The 14,349-nt window shown below is 57.6% G+C and overlaps 1 protein-coding gene across 6 annotated transcripts in view; it reads right to left on the reverse strand.

Moving 5' to 3' along the window:
* NPHP4 (nephrocystin 4) overlaps positions 1–14,349 on the reverse strand; it is a 111,824-nt gene that overhangs the window by 41,896 nt on the left and 55,579 nt on the right. For 5 of the 6 annotated variants that reach the window (XM_027060605.2, XM_027060603.2, XM_027060607.2 and 2 more), the window contains 6 exons: positions 14,084–14,266; positions 10,485–10,623; positions 3,849–3,910; positions 1,858–1,965; positions 347–498; positions 8–199 (listed from right to left, as the gene is read on the reverse strand). In XM_027060605.2, the coding sequence (XP_026916406.1) occupies positions 8–199; positions 347–498; positions 1,858–1,965; positions 3,849–3,910; positions 10,485–10,623; positions 14,084–14,266 (836 nt within the window). The remainder of the gene's footprint in view (positions 1–7; positions 200–346; positions 499–1,857; positions 1,966–3,848; positions 3,911–10,484; positions 10,624–14,083; positions 14,267–14,349) is intronic. The other variant, XM_027060606.2, reaches the window with a different exon arrangement.

Consider the following 14,349-nt stretch of genomic DNA (forward strand, 5'->3'; position numbering starts at 1 on the left):
AACGTACCTGCTAAAGGCAAGAAACTGCAGTACTATTTCGTTGCCTTGTAGACAATCGGATTCTTCCTTCTGAGGGTTGAATTGCACGGGGTCTGCGGGATTTACAGTCTCGGCTGGTTGCTTATTGGCATCCAGAATCTCAGGAAAACCGGAGGCCTGCAGGAGCACCATCGAGGCCCGCGAGAGCTTACTTCCAGAGCTGAAACAGAAAGACCCCCGCAGCCGGCCTCCAGGAAAGAGACAGGGAGGGGCAGGACCTGTGGCCCCACCTCTGGGGACAGCCTGTTGTTCAGGGTCCGTCTTCACGGCACAGCACACACCGGGCCCTCCCACGGCCGCCCCTCACCTCCTGGCCTGGACGCCCGCGACAATCGGGACGTGCACCGGTGTGAAAGGCAGCTCCTGCAAGTGTTCGGCAACAGATGCTCCCAGGACCAAGGACGCCTGGCTCAGCTCGGCTTCCAGGTGACAGATCCTGCCCTCCAAAGGGAGCCCCTGCTGAGCAAAATGTGGGCCCGGGTGAGGCCAGCCAGGATCCCAGCCTGTAACAACCAAGGATGCTGGGGTGTGGGGGTTCACGGACGAACCACCTCTGTCGGACTGCCAGCTTCAGCAAATGAAAACACAGGAAGCCCAGTTGCCTTTTAACATCAGGTAAACAATGAATAATCTGGGTATAAGGTAAGTACGTCCCGTGAAATATCCACGACTGACTTATACTAAAAAGTCACCGTTTATCTGAAACTCGGGTTTATTTGGGCATCTCGTATTTTGTGTGAGTCGGGAAGCAACGAGAAAGGTAGCATCAATTTTATGAACAGGTACCATGGGAGAGATGTGCTGTCTGAGAAGGCCAATTAACATAAAAACCACACTTATAGAACAGAAAAACAAGCCCTCCTTCAAACCGCAAGACGCACTGGTCCCCAGCCCCTGGCTGGCGCGTGCAGACCTTCCTCTCATCCCAGGTCACTGGGGTATTCTAGTCATCCCCTTGTATCCCACCTCCCACGTCCCTCCAGAGTAGAAGGCGTGTCTAAATGAAGAGCTTGTCTGGGGACCGGAATACTCTCCTTCGAGCCTGCTTCCCCAGCTTTCCGTTCCAGCTCAAAGGAACACCACAAAACCAGGGAGGACTCTCACACATCTCAGCTGTCAACACTAAGAGATTCAGGCTTTTCATAAACACACGAGCCCCGGACAGACTTTAGACCAAGGCATTTCACGGTCCTGGGCGTGTTCTCAAATAGATAAGGGAACGGCACTACTTTTCCTCAATAGACTCCCAGTATAGGACTGAAGATGCGGTTTACAGGAGCGCCAGCCAGCTTTTGGAATCAGACTTCACGTGCGCTCCCCAAGGTCAGCGGCAGCACAGGCCTGTCTGAGCCCAGAACGCACCAGAATCCAGGACGGCGGGTTCTGCTGCTTCTCCTTCAGCTGCTGACAGCGAGGAGAGTGTCCCTGAGTGCTGCAGGCTTGGGTCGGCCTCTATTTCTACCTCTGGCAAAACTGTCCTTCTCTTTCAGGCACAGAGACCTGAGGGTGGTCTAGCTCTGTCTGGTCAGGTGGAGCAAAAGCCTGATTAAGCCCTGTGGCAGGAAGAGCTCCCACACCTAATGCTCCTTGGTCAGCAGGACAGAACGGCGGCAAATACTGGAAGCAAGAACTGTTCAGCCATGTCCACACACACACCCTCCCCCCTCCCCTCCGCCCCCACCATGCCCGTATCACGGAGAGCCCATGAGGGTCTCGGCCGCCTCACCAAGGCCCGGCACAGCTCGCAAAGCCAGAGGCCTCAGCAGAAGTCAGGGTTCGGAGGCACTCCCTGGAGGAAGGAAGGGAGGGCGTACTTACCGCCTGGGCCGGGGAGGGCTCAGAGCCGGCAGGTTGCGGGGACGACAGCGTGGCCGAGCGGCACCGGGCGGCGGACCGTGGGGAAGCCGCCAGCTGGGAGAGAGACAGCTGAAGGGGAGGAAGCGTGGACGAGATGTGAGACGCACCCCCGTCACGTCACGGCACCCCCCACCCACGCTGGCACAGACCCGGTAAGCGTGGCAGAGAGGGCAGTGGGAATGCGACCTCGTGCTCGGTGGCTGCTCTGGAGCCCAAGACCACTCCTGACTTCCTTCAGTTTAGCTGTGGACGCACAAGGCCGTGCCCTCTCCCAGATGGTAACGTTTGCTTACAAAATCTTACTAACACAAAAGAGCAAGTGGAGAAAGGGAGGGCCGGGGAAGCCAGGGTCTCTGCCACTCGCGGGCTGCAGGGCGGGCTGGTCTCTGAGCCTGGCGGGGTTTCGCTTCTAGCCGGGGACTGAACATCTCGAGACCCTTCGAGTCCCAGCACCTGTGCTCCCGTGACATGAGCCTGGCACGAGGGCAACGACTGCGATGGCAGCCCAGGCGGGCTCTGGAGACAGACCGCTGGGATGGAGTCCCCACATCATCACTAGGATCACGCGACCGTGGGCAGGTCACCAAACACCTTTTTTTTTCCCCCTCGGTGTCCTGTCTGTACGACGAAGAGAGCACCTAAATCACAGGGCCAGCTGGGAATGAAGCGAGAACCCGCGGGGAGGGAGTGGCAGGGAACCCAGCACGTGGCTAGCCTTCCGTAAACATCACAGGCGTTCGGAAGCTGAGTGCGGCTGTCAAGGGGGCCCACCGTCCACTGGAGACCCCCCTCTCAAATCCCGGACTCTGTCACACACAGCCACAGCCGGCTCGAGGAGGTGCTCGTGCAGAAGGACTCGACCCATGAAGAGGTGGTAAGGGCATACGACCAAGTGGGGGCGTGTGGCAACAGGGGACCCCAGAGCCCTTGAGGGGGCAGAGGAGAGCTGCAGGGTCTGTTCAGCTCCCCTCAGACCCCACAAGCTGTCTTGAGCCTCTCCTGCCTCTGGAAGCAGACAGTGCTGTCCTGTGAGTCCCGAACATTTAGGGTGACATGGAAACTTCTGGAAGGAAAGTGCTTGAACAGGCCAGCAGGGAAGCCTGGGAGGCTGTCCCCACACACGTGTCTTCTGGCAAATACAACGCTCACTACTGAGCCAGTTTACAAGCTACATGGTGTACAGGAAAACTGCTTCTGTGGGGACAGTCTGATACGAATTATTCGACTTTTCTAGGAAGTCAGTTCCTAGGGTGCTGCTGGCAGACGGCGTTGGCTGCAAGACAAGCCAACCCTGGCCCTGTACAAAATGGCGCAGCTGGAACCGCGGGCGAGCACCACAACCACTCGGGTTTCCAGAGGCCAGAGCAAGGCAGGGCCTTCTCTTCCTACGCAGGAAACCCTCAAACGCAGAGCCATCTGCTGACGGGCGGTCTCTGCCGGCCGCAGCCTGTCTCCACCAGCACCAGCTGCGCAGCCGCTGGGCCTGGCTGGTGCCCCAGGAGGCCATGACCTCGCTGGCCAGGACGCTGGTCACTGCCAGGCCCCCTCTCCTGGCAGAGACGGTGGGGAGGAAGGAGACGAAGACCATACTATGGAGCCTCAGAAAAGCAACCAAGGCCGTTCGGTCCCGAGAGACTCTCAGCCGCTAGACATAACTGCCGGGGAGAAGACGTCATTTCTCAAAAGTATTGAAATGTGCCTTTGATGGCTGACCGCAGGATCACTAATGACACTGGTGGCCGCCGGATGCACGGAGAGCCGCGCGGCCGGGAGGGTGGGGGCACAGCGGGGGCAGGGCAGGGACGGGACGCAGCACCTCGGCCCCTCCCCTTCCCCAGCCCCAGCCCACCAGGCGGGACACCACTGTCCTTCAAGACGCAGAGAAATGTAGCTGGAAGCTTCGGGTAACTGAATTTGTAATTCTGAAACAGGCCTCTCGGGCCCGGACTTACCCCTGGTCCCATGGGCGAGTCCTGGGGGGCAGCGTGTCCCCGGGCTGGCAGCGCTGGTGGGCCTGGGGGGGAAACAGATGGAGGTGGGGAGGGAGCCCGAGTCAGCCAGGACCTGCCCCGTCTGCCCCCTGGCTGTGACCGGTGCTGCCCGCGGTGCCAGGCAGCAGCTACTGGGCAGAGTCCGGAGGCCCAGCACTTTGGAGCAGACTTGGCCTGGGCAAGAGTGAGGATCGCTCTGCGGGTGACAGCAGAGGATGGAGCCTGAGCCAGGTGTGCTGGGGCTCCAGCTTCTCTGCCTGGCCTCGCGCTCTCCGATCGTGTGGTCTCACCAAGGGTGGGCTTCGTGACCGTGAAAGTCCTTGCGTGCCTGCCCAGGGTATTTCCATCTTCCCGCCGCTCACACACACCTGACTTCAAAGAGCTGGGGCCCCGTGTCGGCGGGCCTGGCATCTCCCCAGCTGGGGTGGACTTGACGTCAGGTAAGGAACTTCTAAACACCCCACTTTTCCTGTCTCCCAGCCCTGCTGATGCCCGCTCACTCCAGGTGCGGACGTGGTGAGACCGGGAGGGGTAGAGGCCCCCAGAGCAAGGGGCCACGTGTGTCCTTTGACCTCAGGGATGCCAAGGCAGGCTCCCACAGGCTCCAACCTGCATCCACCTCGGAGTCCAGAGGGCACCCCCGTCAGTGGCCTGCCTGCCCCTTGCTAACAGGCCAAGGCAGGTGCTTCCCAGGAACTTAGAAACACTTGAGTCCCAGAAACTTCAGTGCCCCAAACTAGCTCATGGCAAGTCACTGATCAAGCTGTGCCTCCGGGGAAAGGTGTCACCTCGCCAGAAGCAAATGCACATGAGGATTCGGCCAGCCAGGGCACCTCCGCTCCATTTCAGCCACCCTCCTCCCCGAAACTGTCCAGCCACCGAGTCTTGCTTTTGTCCCACCCGGAACGGGGACCCTGGGAAGCCCCACAGCCTGACTTTGGCAACAAGCATAAAACTGCAGGAAACGCCTCCGTGGCCCTCCACTAAGAAAAACCGGAGCCTGGTGTCCAAGACCCCCTCCACACACCCTTGTTCACCCACCTTCTCAAAGCTGGGTGCTGTGTGCTACGTTTCTTGAGGTAAGTCTTTACATTGGGACTTATGCAATCTTATCTTCCTAGAGAATAAATCAGCACAAGGAAGACTTTGGAGGCAGATTAAAAAGATGCCTGCCGGTGACCCCAGGGCCGGGACGCCCGGGGGGGCAGGGCCTGGGCGAAAACACACCAAAACCACAAAACATCCTGGCTCCAGCTTTTTGTTCCAACGCTCTGGGCGGTAATCGGTGATCGCTGGCCATGTTGCTTCCCAAACAAGACCACCTACCAGCCACAGCCAGAGAACGTGTCCTCCGGAGCGTGGCCACTTCAGTGCCTCCAAGAGGCTCCCTGAGGCCACAAGGCCGGACCCAGGATGGGAGGCCTGAGCTCCAGCACAGGGCACAGCCGGGCCGGGAGCCACCGGGCAGCACGTGTGTGGTGACGGCACATCAGAAAGAGACACGTGCACACAACACAGACACACGGAGGGAAGAGCGGCCGTGGTCACGTGTGCGGCCTGGTAACAACCGGGGCGGGGGGAGGTCCTGATGTGGAAAGGGGACCAAGAGAGGTCATGGCGTGGGAAAAGCCAGTCCCCAAACAACCTGTACGTGTCATCTCATCCACATTCAAGGGGGAAAAGTTGGAAAAGAGCGCCGTGGATGCAGGAGCGTAGATAAGCCCACTGAAATCCATGCAACGGGGTGCGAGGGCGAAGGGCTATCACCTCCCCCTTGATGCGCCAGGGTAAGCGTGCACATTCACGGGTCGGTGGTGAAATTACAAAGAACTTAGGGGCGCCTGGGTGGCTCAGCTGGTTAGGCTTCCAACTCTTGGTTTCAGCTCAGGTCATGATTTCACGGTTTGTCCCCCGCACGCGCCCCTTCCGGGAGCAGCACCAGCATCTGGCTGAGCAGCCACAGGGCTCTGGTCTCCTGAAGAACACGGAAATGCCGAGAGGACCAGCAGCCCGACACGCGCTCTGGGCGGCTCAGGGGCCACGCAGCCTGGGAAGCCACGTGCACCTAGGCCTCGGAGGTGGCACAGAGGACAGTGGGAAGGGCCTACCCAGGTGGTTCCCCCGCCACCGGGGCTGAGTGCTGTGCGGACAGCATCCCCACCGACCGCCCGAGACAGAGGACAGCAGGTCGGCCACCCGAGTGAAGATGCATCTTCCCCGACACCTTGCCACCCACTGGTTAGCCTCCACTTGCTGAAAACCACCGTCAACAGAAGCTCCCCATCCAAGCCGCCCTCTGTCAGTTTGGCTTCTAGAAGCCCAAACTGTGGACACAGACCCCCGGGTCACGCAAAGACCTGTGTCCTGGCACCTCCTCTGCCTGGGGGACGCGTGTGCAGGATCACGCAAATCTGAAACGTCAATGCTCCACAGACCGGGCCTTTGGTGAGGGGACTGGGCAGGGGTCACAGAGAGTTAGGCAAACAAGTGCACGGGTCAATGGAAGACGAGGCGTTCGTGGAGGCTTCCTCCAGGCTGGAGGGAGCAGAGGCCTCTCCGGAAATGCTGGGGGGCCCACAGCACAACCACCTCCCTGCCCGTCCCCAACCAGGGGCCAGCCCCGTACAGCAGGTACCACCAAAGCCCTTTGTCCCAAAATGCAAGCTGTCTTCCGGGAATGCTTTTCTTAAACACCGCTGTGCGTTCTGGGGGGGAAACTGAGGGAAGGAGTCAGCAGGCGGGCCGAATGAGGGGTGTTCACAGAGGAAAATGCTGTACGGGGGAACAAACCCACCTATGTCCAGCTGAGGGGTCAGTCATTGACTAGCTCAGGTCTCGGACCGGGGGGTGGGGGTGGAGGGTCTGGCAACATTACAGGATTAGAACAGCAGACACCAAAAGCATGGCCGAGGAAGGGTCAACACTGCTAAAGACAGCGTCACCGTGATTTAAAGAAAGACCTGGAGAAACAGATGTCCTCACTGGGCCTTGAAAATAAAGGATAATAACCAGTATCTGATGGTTATTCAGACACCAAGAATTCATACGGCAAACCCATTTGAAAGGCCCTCATTCCTAATTATTTGGGGGTAAACAGCCATCCTCCCTGAGACTCTAACCACAGGAAATGGGGACAATGAACAAACCGCAGAGATTAGGGACAGCCAGCTCAGAGATGGCGTGGCTATGGGGCTTGGTGCTGCACCCAGGGTGCATGAGGGTGGCCGAGGGGCTCCTGCACACCGGATGCCTGGGGAGACCCAGCACACCTGGGGGTGCTGCGGGGGGCGGGGGGGGGCTGAGGCTGTCCACAGCTGCACAAGCCCCCCTCAACCCCCCGCCGCAGCCATTGCTCAGGCAGGCCGGGCAGTCAGGGACAGAGAGGGACACGCATCCCGAGCACACCCGGGGGTCCTAGGGTCCTGCCTGCGCCAGCAGCTGCCACAATGCTGCTAAGTTAGGGCCCAGGGTCCAACATGCACCTGGGCACCTGGGAAGCAGCCCCGCACCTGCGGGAGCAGCCAGGCTCTTTGTGCGAGAGATGCGTGCAACTGGTAGAGACGCCCCAACCCAGATGTCCCCTAAGCACAGAGGACACGGGAGAAGATGCATGCTCCAAGGGCTGACGAGGGGGTGTCACCACAAAGGTGTCACGTCTAATGTCTGTCCATCCTGCTGCTGGAGGTGCACGAGTGCCCCAACCAGGCTCCAGAGGAGTGGGGAGAGCCAAGGGGTGCCCAGAGCCTGAGGCCGGGGTCAGCATCAAGGGCTGGCCACTGCAGGGACCTGCCCCTTGCCAAGGCCTCTGCTCTGGGCCACCCGCTAACGTCCTCCCCCAGAGCGCACACCTGGGATCCCTTGAAATCTGCTGGCTCACGTCACTCCAGCTGGACAGCTCAAACGCCCCTTCCTGAATAACTGCCCTGATGACACAACCCAGGGCAGGGAGCCGCCTGTCGGAGAGGATGTCCCTGCAGTGCCAACACACAAAGGGTCACAACCATGGCAAGAACCCAACCCAGGGTATCCTGGGAAACACCATGAGGACAGGTTTCCCACGACCCCTTCTACCCGGCTGTTTTTCAAATCCATGAAGCGAACACACGGACATTCTGAGACTGCCAGAACATTCAAAAGTAAAATATGGGTCAGGGAAATTCCAAGTTCCAAAAACCAAGAGCGAGTGCCCTCTAGTGGCTCCGTGCACTCGTTCCCGGAGGGTGATGAGTGGGCCTCTGCTCCCTCGTAATTCTCCAGAGGACATAAAAAAGATAATTCATAACAGAGAGCCAAAGTCCCTCACTTAACGTGACAGCCGCGTGTCGTCAAGATTTCCCACAGAACCGGGTAAGTTGGTAAAATATCGAAGGAGGAAAGGTTTCCATCACCGCTTAAGCACGAGAGATATTTAAGTCTCTTGCGTTGGGTCCTGGGAGGCCAGGCCTTCAAATGCTTGGAATCTGGGATGAAGGCAATCCTCTCAATGTGACGTGAATGCAGCGATAAATCCCAATTAAATAAACCAAATGCAATCAGGTTCCATCCGGGCGGACCTGCTGGTCCCCAGATGGTGGTGGAGAATGGATGGCACTGCCACCACACGTCTGTACTAGGTCTGGATCCTTCCAGCAATCTGTCTGCCATGATGTGAACCATAACTCTCCTAGTAAAGAACTCAGAGGGCGCGAACCCTGCGTGCCCAACTAGGGCTCGGTGAGCCCCGCACGGGGAGCACACACCCCCAGCCAGTCCCCATCCCGCACGGGGAGCACACACCCCCAGCCAGAGAGATGTCCGTCCCACTGACTAACATGATCATCTCGAGCCCAAAGCCAGTGGCGTCTGTGGGGAGGGAGGATCCCCTTCGCCCTGAACCTCCACAACATGCCTGGAGCCCAGGAGTGTCTGGCTTCCCATGGGCACTGCTCTGTGCCTGGCTACATGCGGAGAGCTGGAGAGACTGGGGTCCGAGGGACAGGCCAGCTCCCTCCGGTCTCCATACTCTCATGGCACAACAGGCGCAGGACTGCTGATATCTGTTCATTCGAACATCTCGAAACGCAGGCAAAGCTGGCCCAAGCTGGGAGGCCACCCCACAGCAGAAGTGGCAGAGTGCAGGGACCAAGCGGGGACTTGGGTCCGTGGGTGACACGTCTGCCGGCTCCACCCTGACTCCACACTCTCTTCCGAGAGCAGCACCGATGGCTGCCAGTCGGGAACCACGCGGACAAAGGCAGGGGACGCAGCAGGGGCCCCGGTCAGGACTTCTGTGGAGCGTGTGAACAGAGGTTCTTTCTGCTGGGATTCCCCAGAGCTTCCGGGGTCACTACGTGGAAAAACTCTTCCCGGAAGGAAGCCAACAACAAGAGAGCTCAGGGGTGAGGGGATGAGGTGTGGGAGGCAGACGGACAGACGGACATCACTCGAGAGCCAGAACACAGCCAGGTCTCACATCAGCTCTGCAAACGTGTGCTGAGTGCCTTACTGGGCAAGACACAGAGGAGGACACACAGCCCCTCGCATGAGATGTTTCCAGGACGTCCCCGGCATCGAACAAACGCCCACACCGACGATCTGCACCTCTTCAGCAGGGTGATACTCCTCCCCCCGCCCCCCAAGTACCCACATCCTAGTCCCCAGAGCCCATCACTGTGATGCTCCACGGCAAGGAATCATGGCCGCTGATCGGGGAGACCATCCTGGATGACCGGGTAGGCCCGACGCCATCACAGCAGGCCTTGTTGGTGACAGGGTGACACGGAGCGGCATCTGTCAGGAGCACGGACAAGGGCTAAGCTCCCCTCTGCGGGCCGACACATTTGTTCATTCCCAGCTTTCTAAGAGACGAGCCTCCTGTGATCTAGAACATTCTTTCAGCGGGCATGACCTCTAGAAGCCCCAGGCTGGGGCTCAATGCCCTGCAGAGTGAACTTCCCTCTGACATCAGCCCTGCTCTCCACCACTGGTGCGGTTCTCGGTCAGACGCTGCCCTGGGCGTCCCTAGGCAGAAGCCAAGAGGCCCCGACCACCAGGTGCTGGGCCGGCCAGCCGGACACAAGGCCGGCAGCCGCGGTCACTGCTTCACCACCTGCACACGTGCAGACACGTCCCCGCCCACGGGAAGGACGCTGCTCTGCTGGTAGCCCTCACTCCCTTCCTCACAGGCCCGAGCTGAGAGCAGACGCCCCACTCTCGGACTTGAAGCGGGTGGGAAGCGCCTCGTCAGAAGGGCAAACCCACGACACGCTAACAGCACAACGCAGAGGCGCGCCCATGGCGCTCAGCGCGGCTCCGGCTCTTGGGCCCGCGTCTGCAGGACCCCCGTGCCAAGGGCCCTGTTACACGTCACCGGCACAGCCTTCCGCGGGCTTCTGGTCAGGGAGCTCCGGGTGACAGGTGACACCGCGCCAGGCCACCCCTGTCACCGTCCAATCCTACACCTCCACATCAAGCAGAAGCTCAGCCCACTGGCTCAAATTGACAGCAATCTGTGGCGATTCGCGGATGAACGTTATTGTACCGGCCCAAGTACGTCTCCTCGAGAACAGGCGGGAGTCACGCTGTGTGCTCCAAAATCAGTGCCCTGCAAACACTTACTTGCAGGGGACGCGGGTGGCTTCCTGGAGGGCTGTTGCTCTGCCTCCGGGCCGTGGCCGTGCCCTGGCAGCGTGTCCAGGTGTCCCTTGGGGCTCAGCGAGTACTGGAACTGGACCGTCCCCGACGCCACCTGCTCCACCTGCGAGGAGAGAGCAAACAGCAGCCGCCTCCCTTAGTCGTGCCTTCGTGTCAAATCGACCCGGGAGCGAGCCCCCCTTCCTGTCACCTTGACCCGGGAGCGAGCCCCCCCGGCCCGAAGTCCGCGTAAAACCAGCGATGTCTGAAGCCACATGCTCTGAGGTCATAATTGAGTCACTTGCCAAGCAGAAAAAGATCAGCGTCCAGCAGCATTCAAATCCCAGACGCCCACACTAGCACAGAATGGCCCCTACACAAGTAGAAATCACACCTCCCCAGTTTCGAATGTGTTTTTTAACAAATCTATGCAAAGCCGACCTTTTAAATTTTGGTGCATAGTGTGAGTGCCACAGTCAGTTCTCAAGGTCTTTGGTACGCTGTTCAGGGTCAGACTTGGGCACATGCACCTGAGGGTTAACCCGGCATTTCTTAAGCAACGTTAGGGGCTTGCTTTCCAAGCCCCTCCCTCTTCATGGCCCCCCAATCCGTACTGCCCAGTCCCCTTTACCATCCTCTAGGCCAGACCTCACTGTGCTGCACACTTCTGGCAAGAAATAGTCCCTGAATCCGAGGCCACAAAGTGGGAGGACAGAGTGGTTTCTTTAAAGAGTGTGGGAGTGCATCAAAGAGCTAACCTTCTCGTCTGTCATTACTGGAGGTCAATATATAACGTCTAAAATTAATCAACTAAGAAAAATAGAAGTAGAAGCATTAATATTTGGAAACAAAGTAAATGCCAGAAGTCACCACTAACAGTTGGAAGTGGCCGCCTCTGGAGATGGACATTTTTTTTAAAAGACAGTAATTTGCTCATAGGAAAACTACAAGAGTTGTTTAGGAAAGAAAACATAATCATAACACACTGTTCTTACCTTCACAGTAAATAACACTGAAATAATCATAACAGAAGCCCTCAGATTTACTTAGTCCAAAACTATGGGATGTTTACAATCTTTGTATTTTCCTCCAAGTAATATCTGCCACTTCCCCTTAACTGTAAGCTCACGGGATCAGGGATAGTTTCCAAGAATGTATACAGGTGCTCAATAGCAGTTCACTGAATGGGGGCGCCTGGGTAACTCAGTCGGTTGAGTGTCCGATTCCCGGTTTTGGTTCAGGTCACGATCACACAGTTCGTGAGTTCAAGCCCCACATCGGACTCTGTGCTGACAGTGCAGAGCCTGCTTGGGATTCATTCTCTCTCTCTCTCTCTCTCTCTCTCTCTGCCCCTCCCCTGCTCACACACACTCTCTCTCTCTCTCTCTCTCTCAAAATAAGCAAATTTTTAAAAATTTAAAAATTAAAAAAAAAAAAGAAGTTCACTGAATAGAAGAGTAAGATAAAGAGTGGCCTGGCGTAGGGGTGGAGACAAGGCACACGCCGGCCCGCAAGCTCTCTGCCTGCCAGACGCCGGCACGGCTGTAGAAGACAAACACGGGAGGAAGCGGAGGAGGGAACAGAATCGCGGCTGTGACCAGCTGGGGCCCACTGTGTCAGGTAGTTACACGTGTTTAGCACGGTGGTCCTACCAGGTGCAATTCAGCTCCCAGGAGACATCTGGCGACGTCCGCAGCCACTGTGCCCACAGCTGGGGGCACGCTCCTGGCATCTAGAGGGCAGAGGCCAGGGCTGGTGGCAAACGTCCCCGCTGTGCAAGACAACCCCCACAGCACAGCATTATCAGGCCCAAAATGTCAGCAGCGCGAAGGTGGAGAAAAGCCAATTAGAAGTGATATTCCTTGTGAAAAAATGGCAGTACTGGAGGTATCTGTGTCCTCACGACAGTCGAAACTTCCAAACGCTTACCCCCCAATACAGCTTACGTACGCACGTAGAAAGTGAAGGAAACGTGGTGGCATGACAGGCTAAAATTAGATCCAATAAATATTTATTTAAACACATACATACACCCACACAGAGAGAGAGGGGGAGAGAGAGGTGATGGCCTCAGGATTTCCAGTGGCAATTTTATAACAAGGGCTCAGACTAGTCCGTGGGGGGGATGCAGCAAAATGTGGCCCCATAATGAGATGCTCCTGGAACAAGAAAAGCCGCACAGTCAGCCGCTCCCTCATCCAGGTCCCCAAAGCATCATAAATAACAACACAGAAAATGATGTTTGTCGCCTGAGTCAGCACACAGACGGCGTGCTGAAATAACACAGTGGCCCCTTCACCTAAGAAAAATGACACAGTTGAGCTCTAAAAGGTTCCCGGCCGCACCACTGACACAAGGAGAACACGTTTCAGGAACGTGAGCGGGAGAACCGAGAGCCTTTCCTCGACACAGGCATCGGGAGAGACTCCAGCCATCGGCCGGGGCCGCGGGGTCACGCGGTGTCTGTGACACCCCAGGTCCCTGCCATCCACCCTGCGAGGCTGCCGGTGGGGTGGGGGAGGCGGGGGACGAGACCCCTCACAACACACACGTCAGCTGGCCCTGCCCCCCCCTTTTACCTGACTCCTCTACTGGGGTTCAGAGAAAGCTTCGTTCCAAACATGGATTTTCAAAACTGCTGCTGTGGCCTGCCCTCCACATAAAGCTGGAGGGAGCCAAGGGCCAGCGGGCACGAGTGACAAGTCACACGGACGGGCCGGGCTGGACGCGGACGGCCCGGCTCCGACCACAGCCCTGAAGCCCACCCTCCATGGCAAAACGCTCCAAGAGTCCTTTTTAAAAAGGCATGGACAGGGGCACCTGGGTGGCTCAGTTGACTGGGCGTCCGACTTCGGCTCAGGTCATAACCTTGCGGTCCGTGAGTTCGAGCCCCGCATCGGGCTGTGTGCTGACAGCTCAGAGCCTGGAGCCTGTTTCAGATTCTGTGTCTCCCTCTCTCTGACCCTCCCCCATTCATGCTCTGTCTGTCTCTGTCTCAAAAATAAATAAATGTTAAAAAAAATTTTTTTTAAATAAAAAAATAAAAAGGCATGGACAGGGGCGCCTGGGTGGCTCAGTCGGTGAAGCGGCTGACGTCGGCTCAGGTCACGATCTCACGGTTTGTGAGTTCGAGCCCCGCGTCGGGCTCTGTGCTGACGGCTCGGAGCCTGGAGCCCGTTTCAGATTCTGTGTCTCCCTCTCTCTCTGCCCCTCCCCTGCTCACACTCTGTCTGTTTCTCCCTCAAAAATAAAGAAACATTTAAAAAAAAAAAAAAAAGACACGGAGAGCACAGAAGTGGATCTTGTTACACAGAGTGTACAAATAAGGGTCACAGGCCACCCTGCGAGACTGATGTGTGAACAGCACATCATAAGCCCCGAGGTGAAACCAGCCTCAGTGAGTTCGCAGCCAACTGTGACTCAGCAGTCACACCTGTCTTTTAAGGGCATATCCGTGACACGAGACACTGTGCTCATGACACATCCACAAACAGATCTGTCAATTTCTGGTTCTGAAAACATATGAGCTTGCTAAAAGCTTACGAGCCAGGACTCATACTTACAAAAGCACCTCAACAATTTACCTCTTTGGAGCTCATGCAGGCTGGGGGCACTTTATAGACCAGACGGTGCGATGGGTTGGGCCGGATCCCACCCTGCAGAGGTAAGACCACCTTTCCGGAGCCGGCTTCCGGCAAAGGGTTCCACACAGCCCAGCGGACCATGTGCATGCATGCCACGCTGGACAGAGAGGTGACCGACGTTGCCTGGAAGGGAGACAAAGCACAGCGGTGTGTGAGTTACCAGCAAACCGGCTGGCAAACACCAGGGAGCAGGGCCGCCAGGCAGG

This window comes from Acinonyx jubatus, chromosome C1, assembly GCF_027475565.1.
Source record: "Acinonyx jubatus isolate Ajub_Pintada_27869175 chromosome C1, VMU_Ajub_asm_v1.0, whole genome shotgun sequence".
In the NCBI taxonomy this organism is placed as follows: Eukaryota; Metazoa; Chordata; class Mammalia; order Carnivora; family Felidae; genus Acinonyx; species Acinonyx jubatus.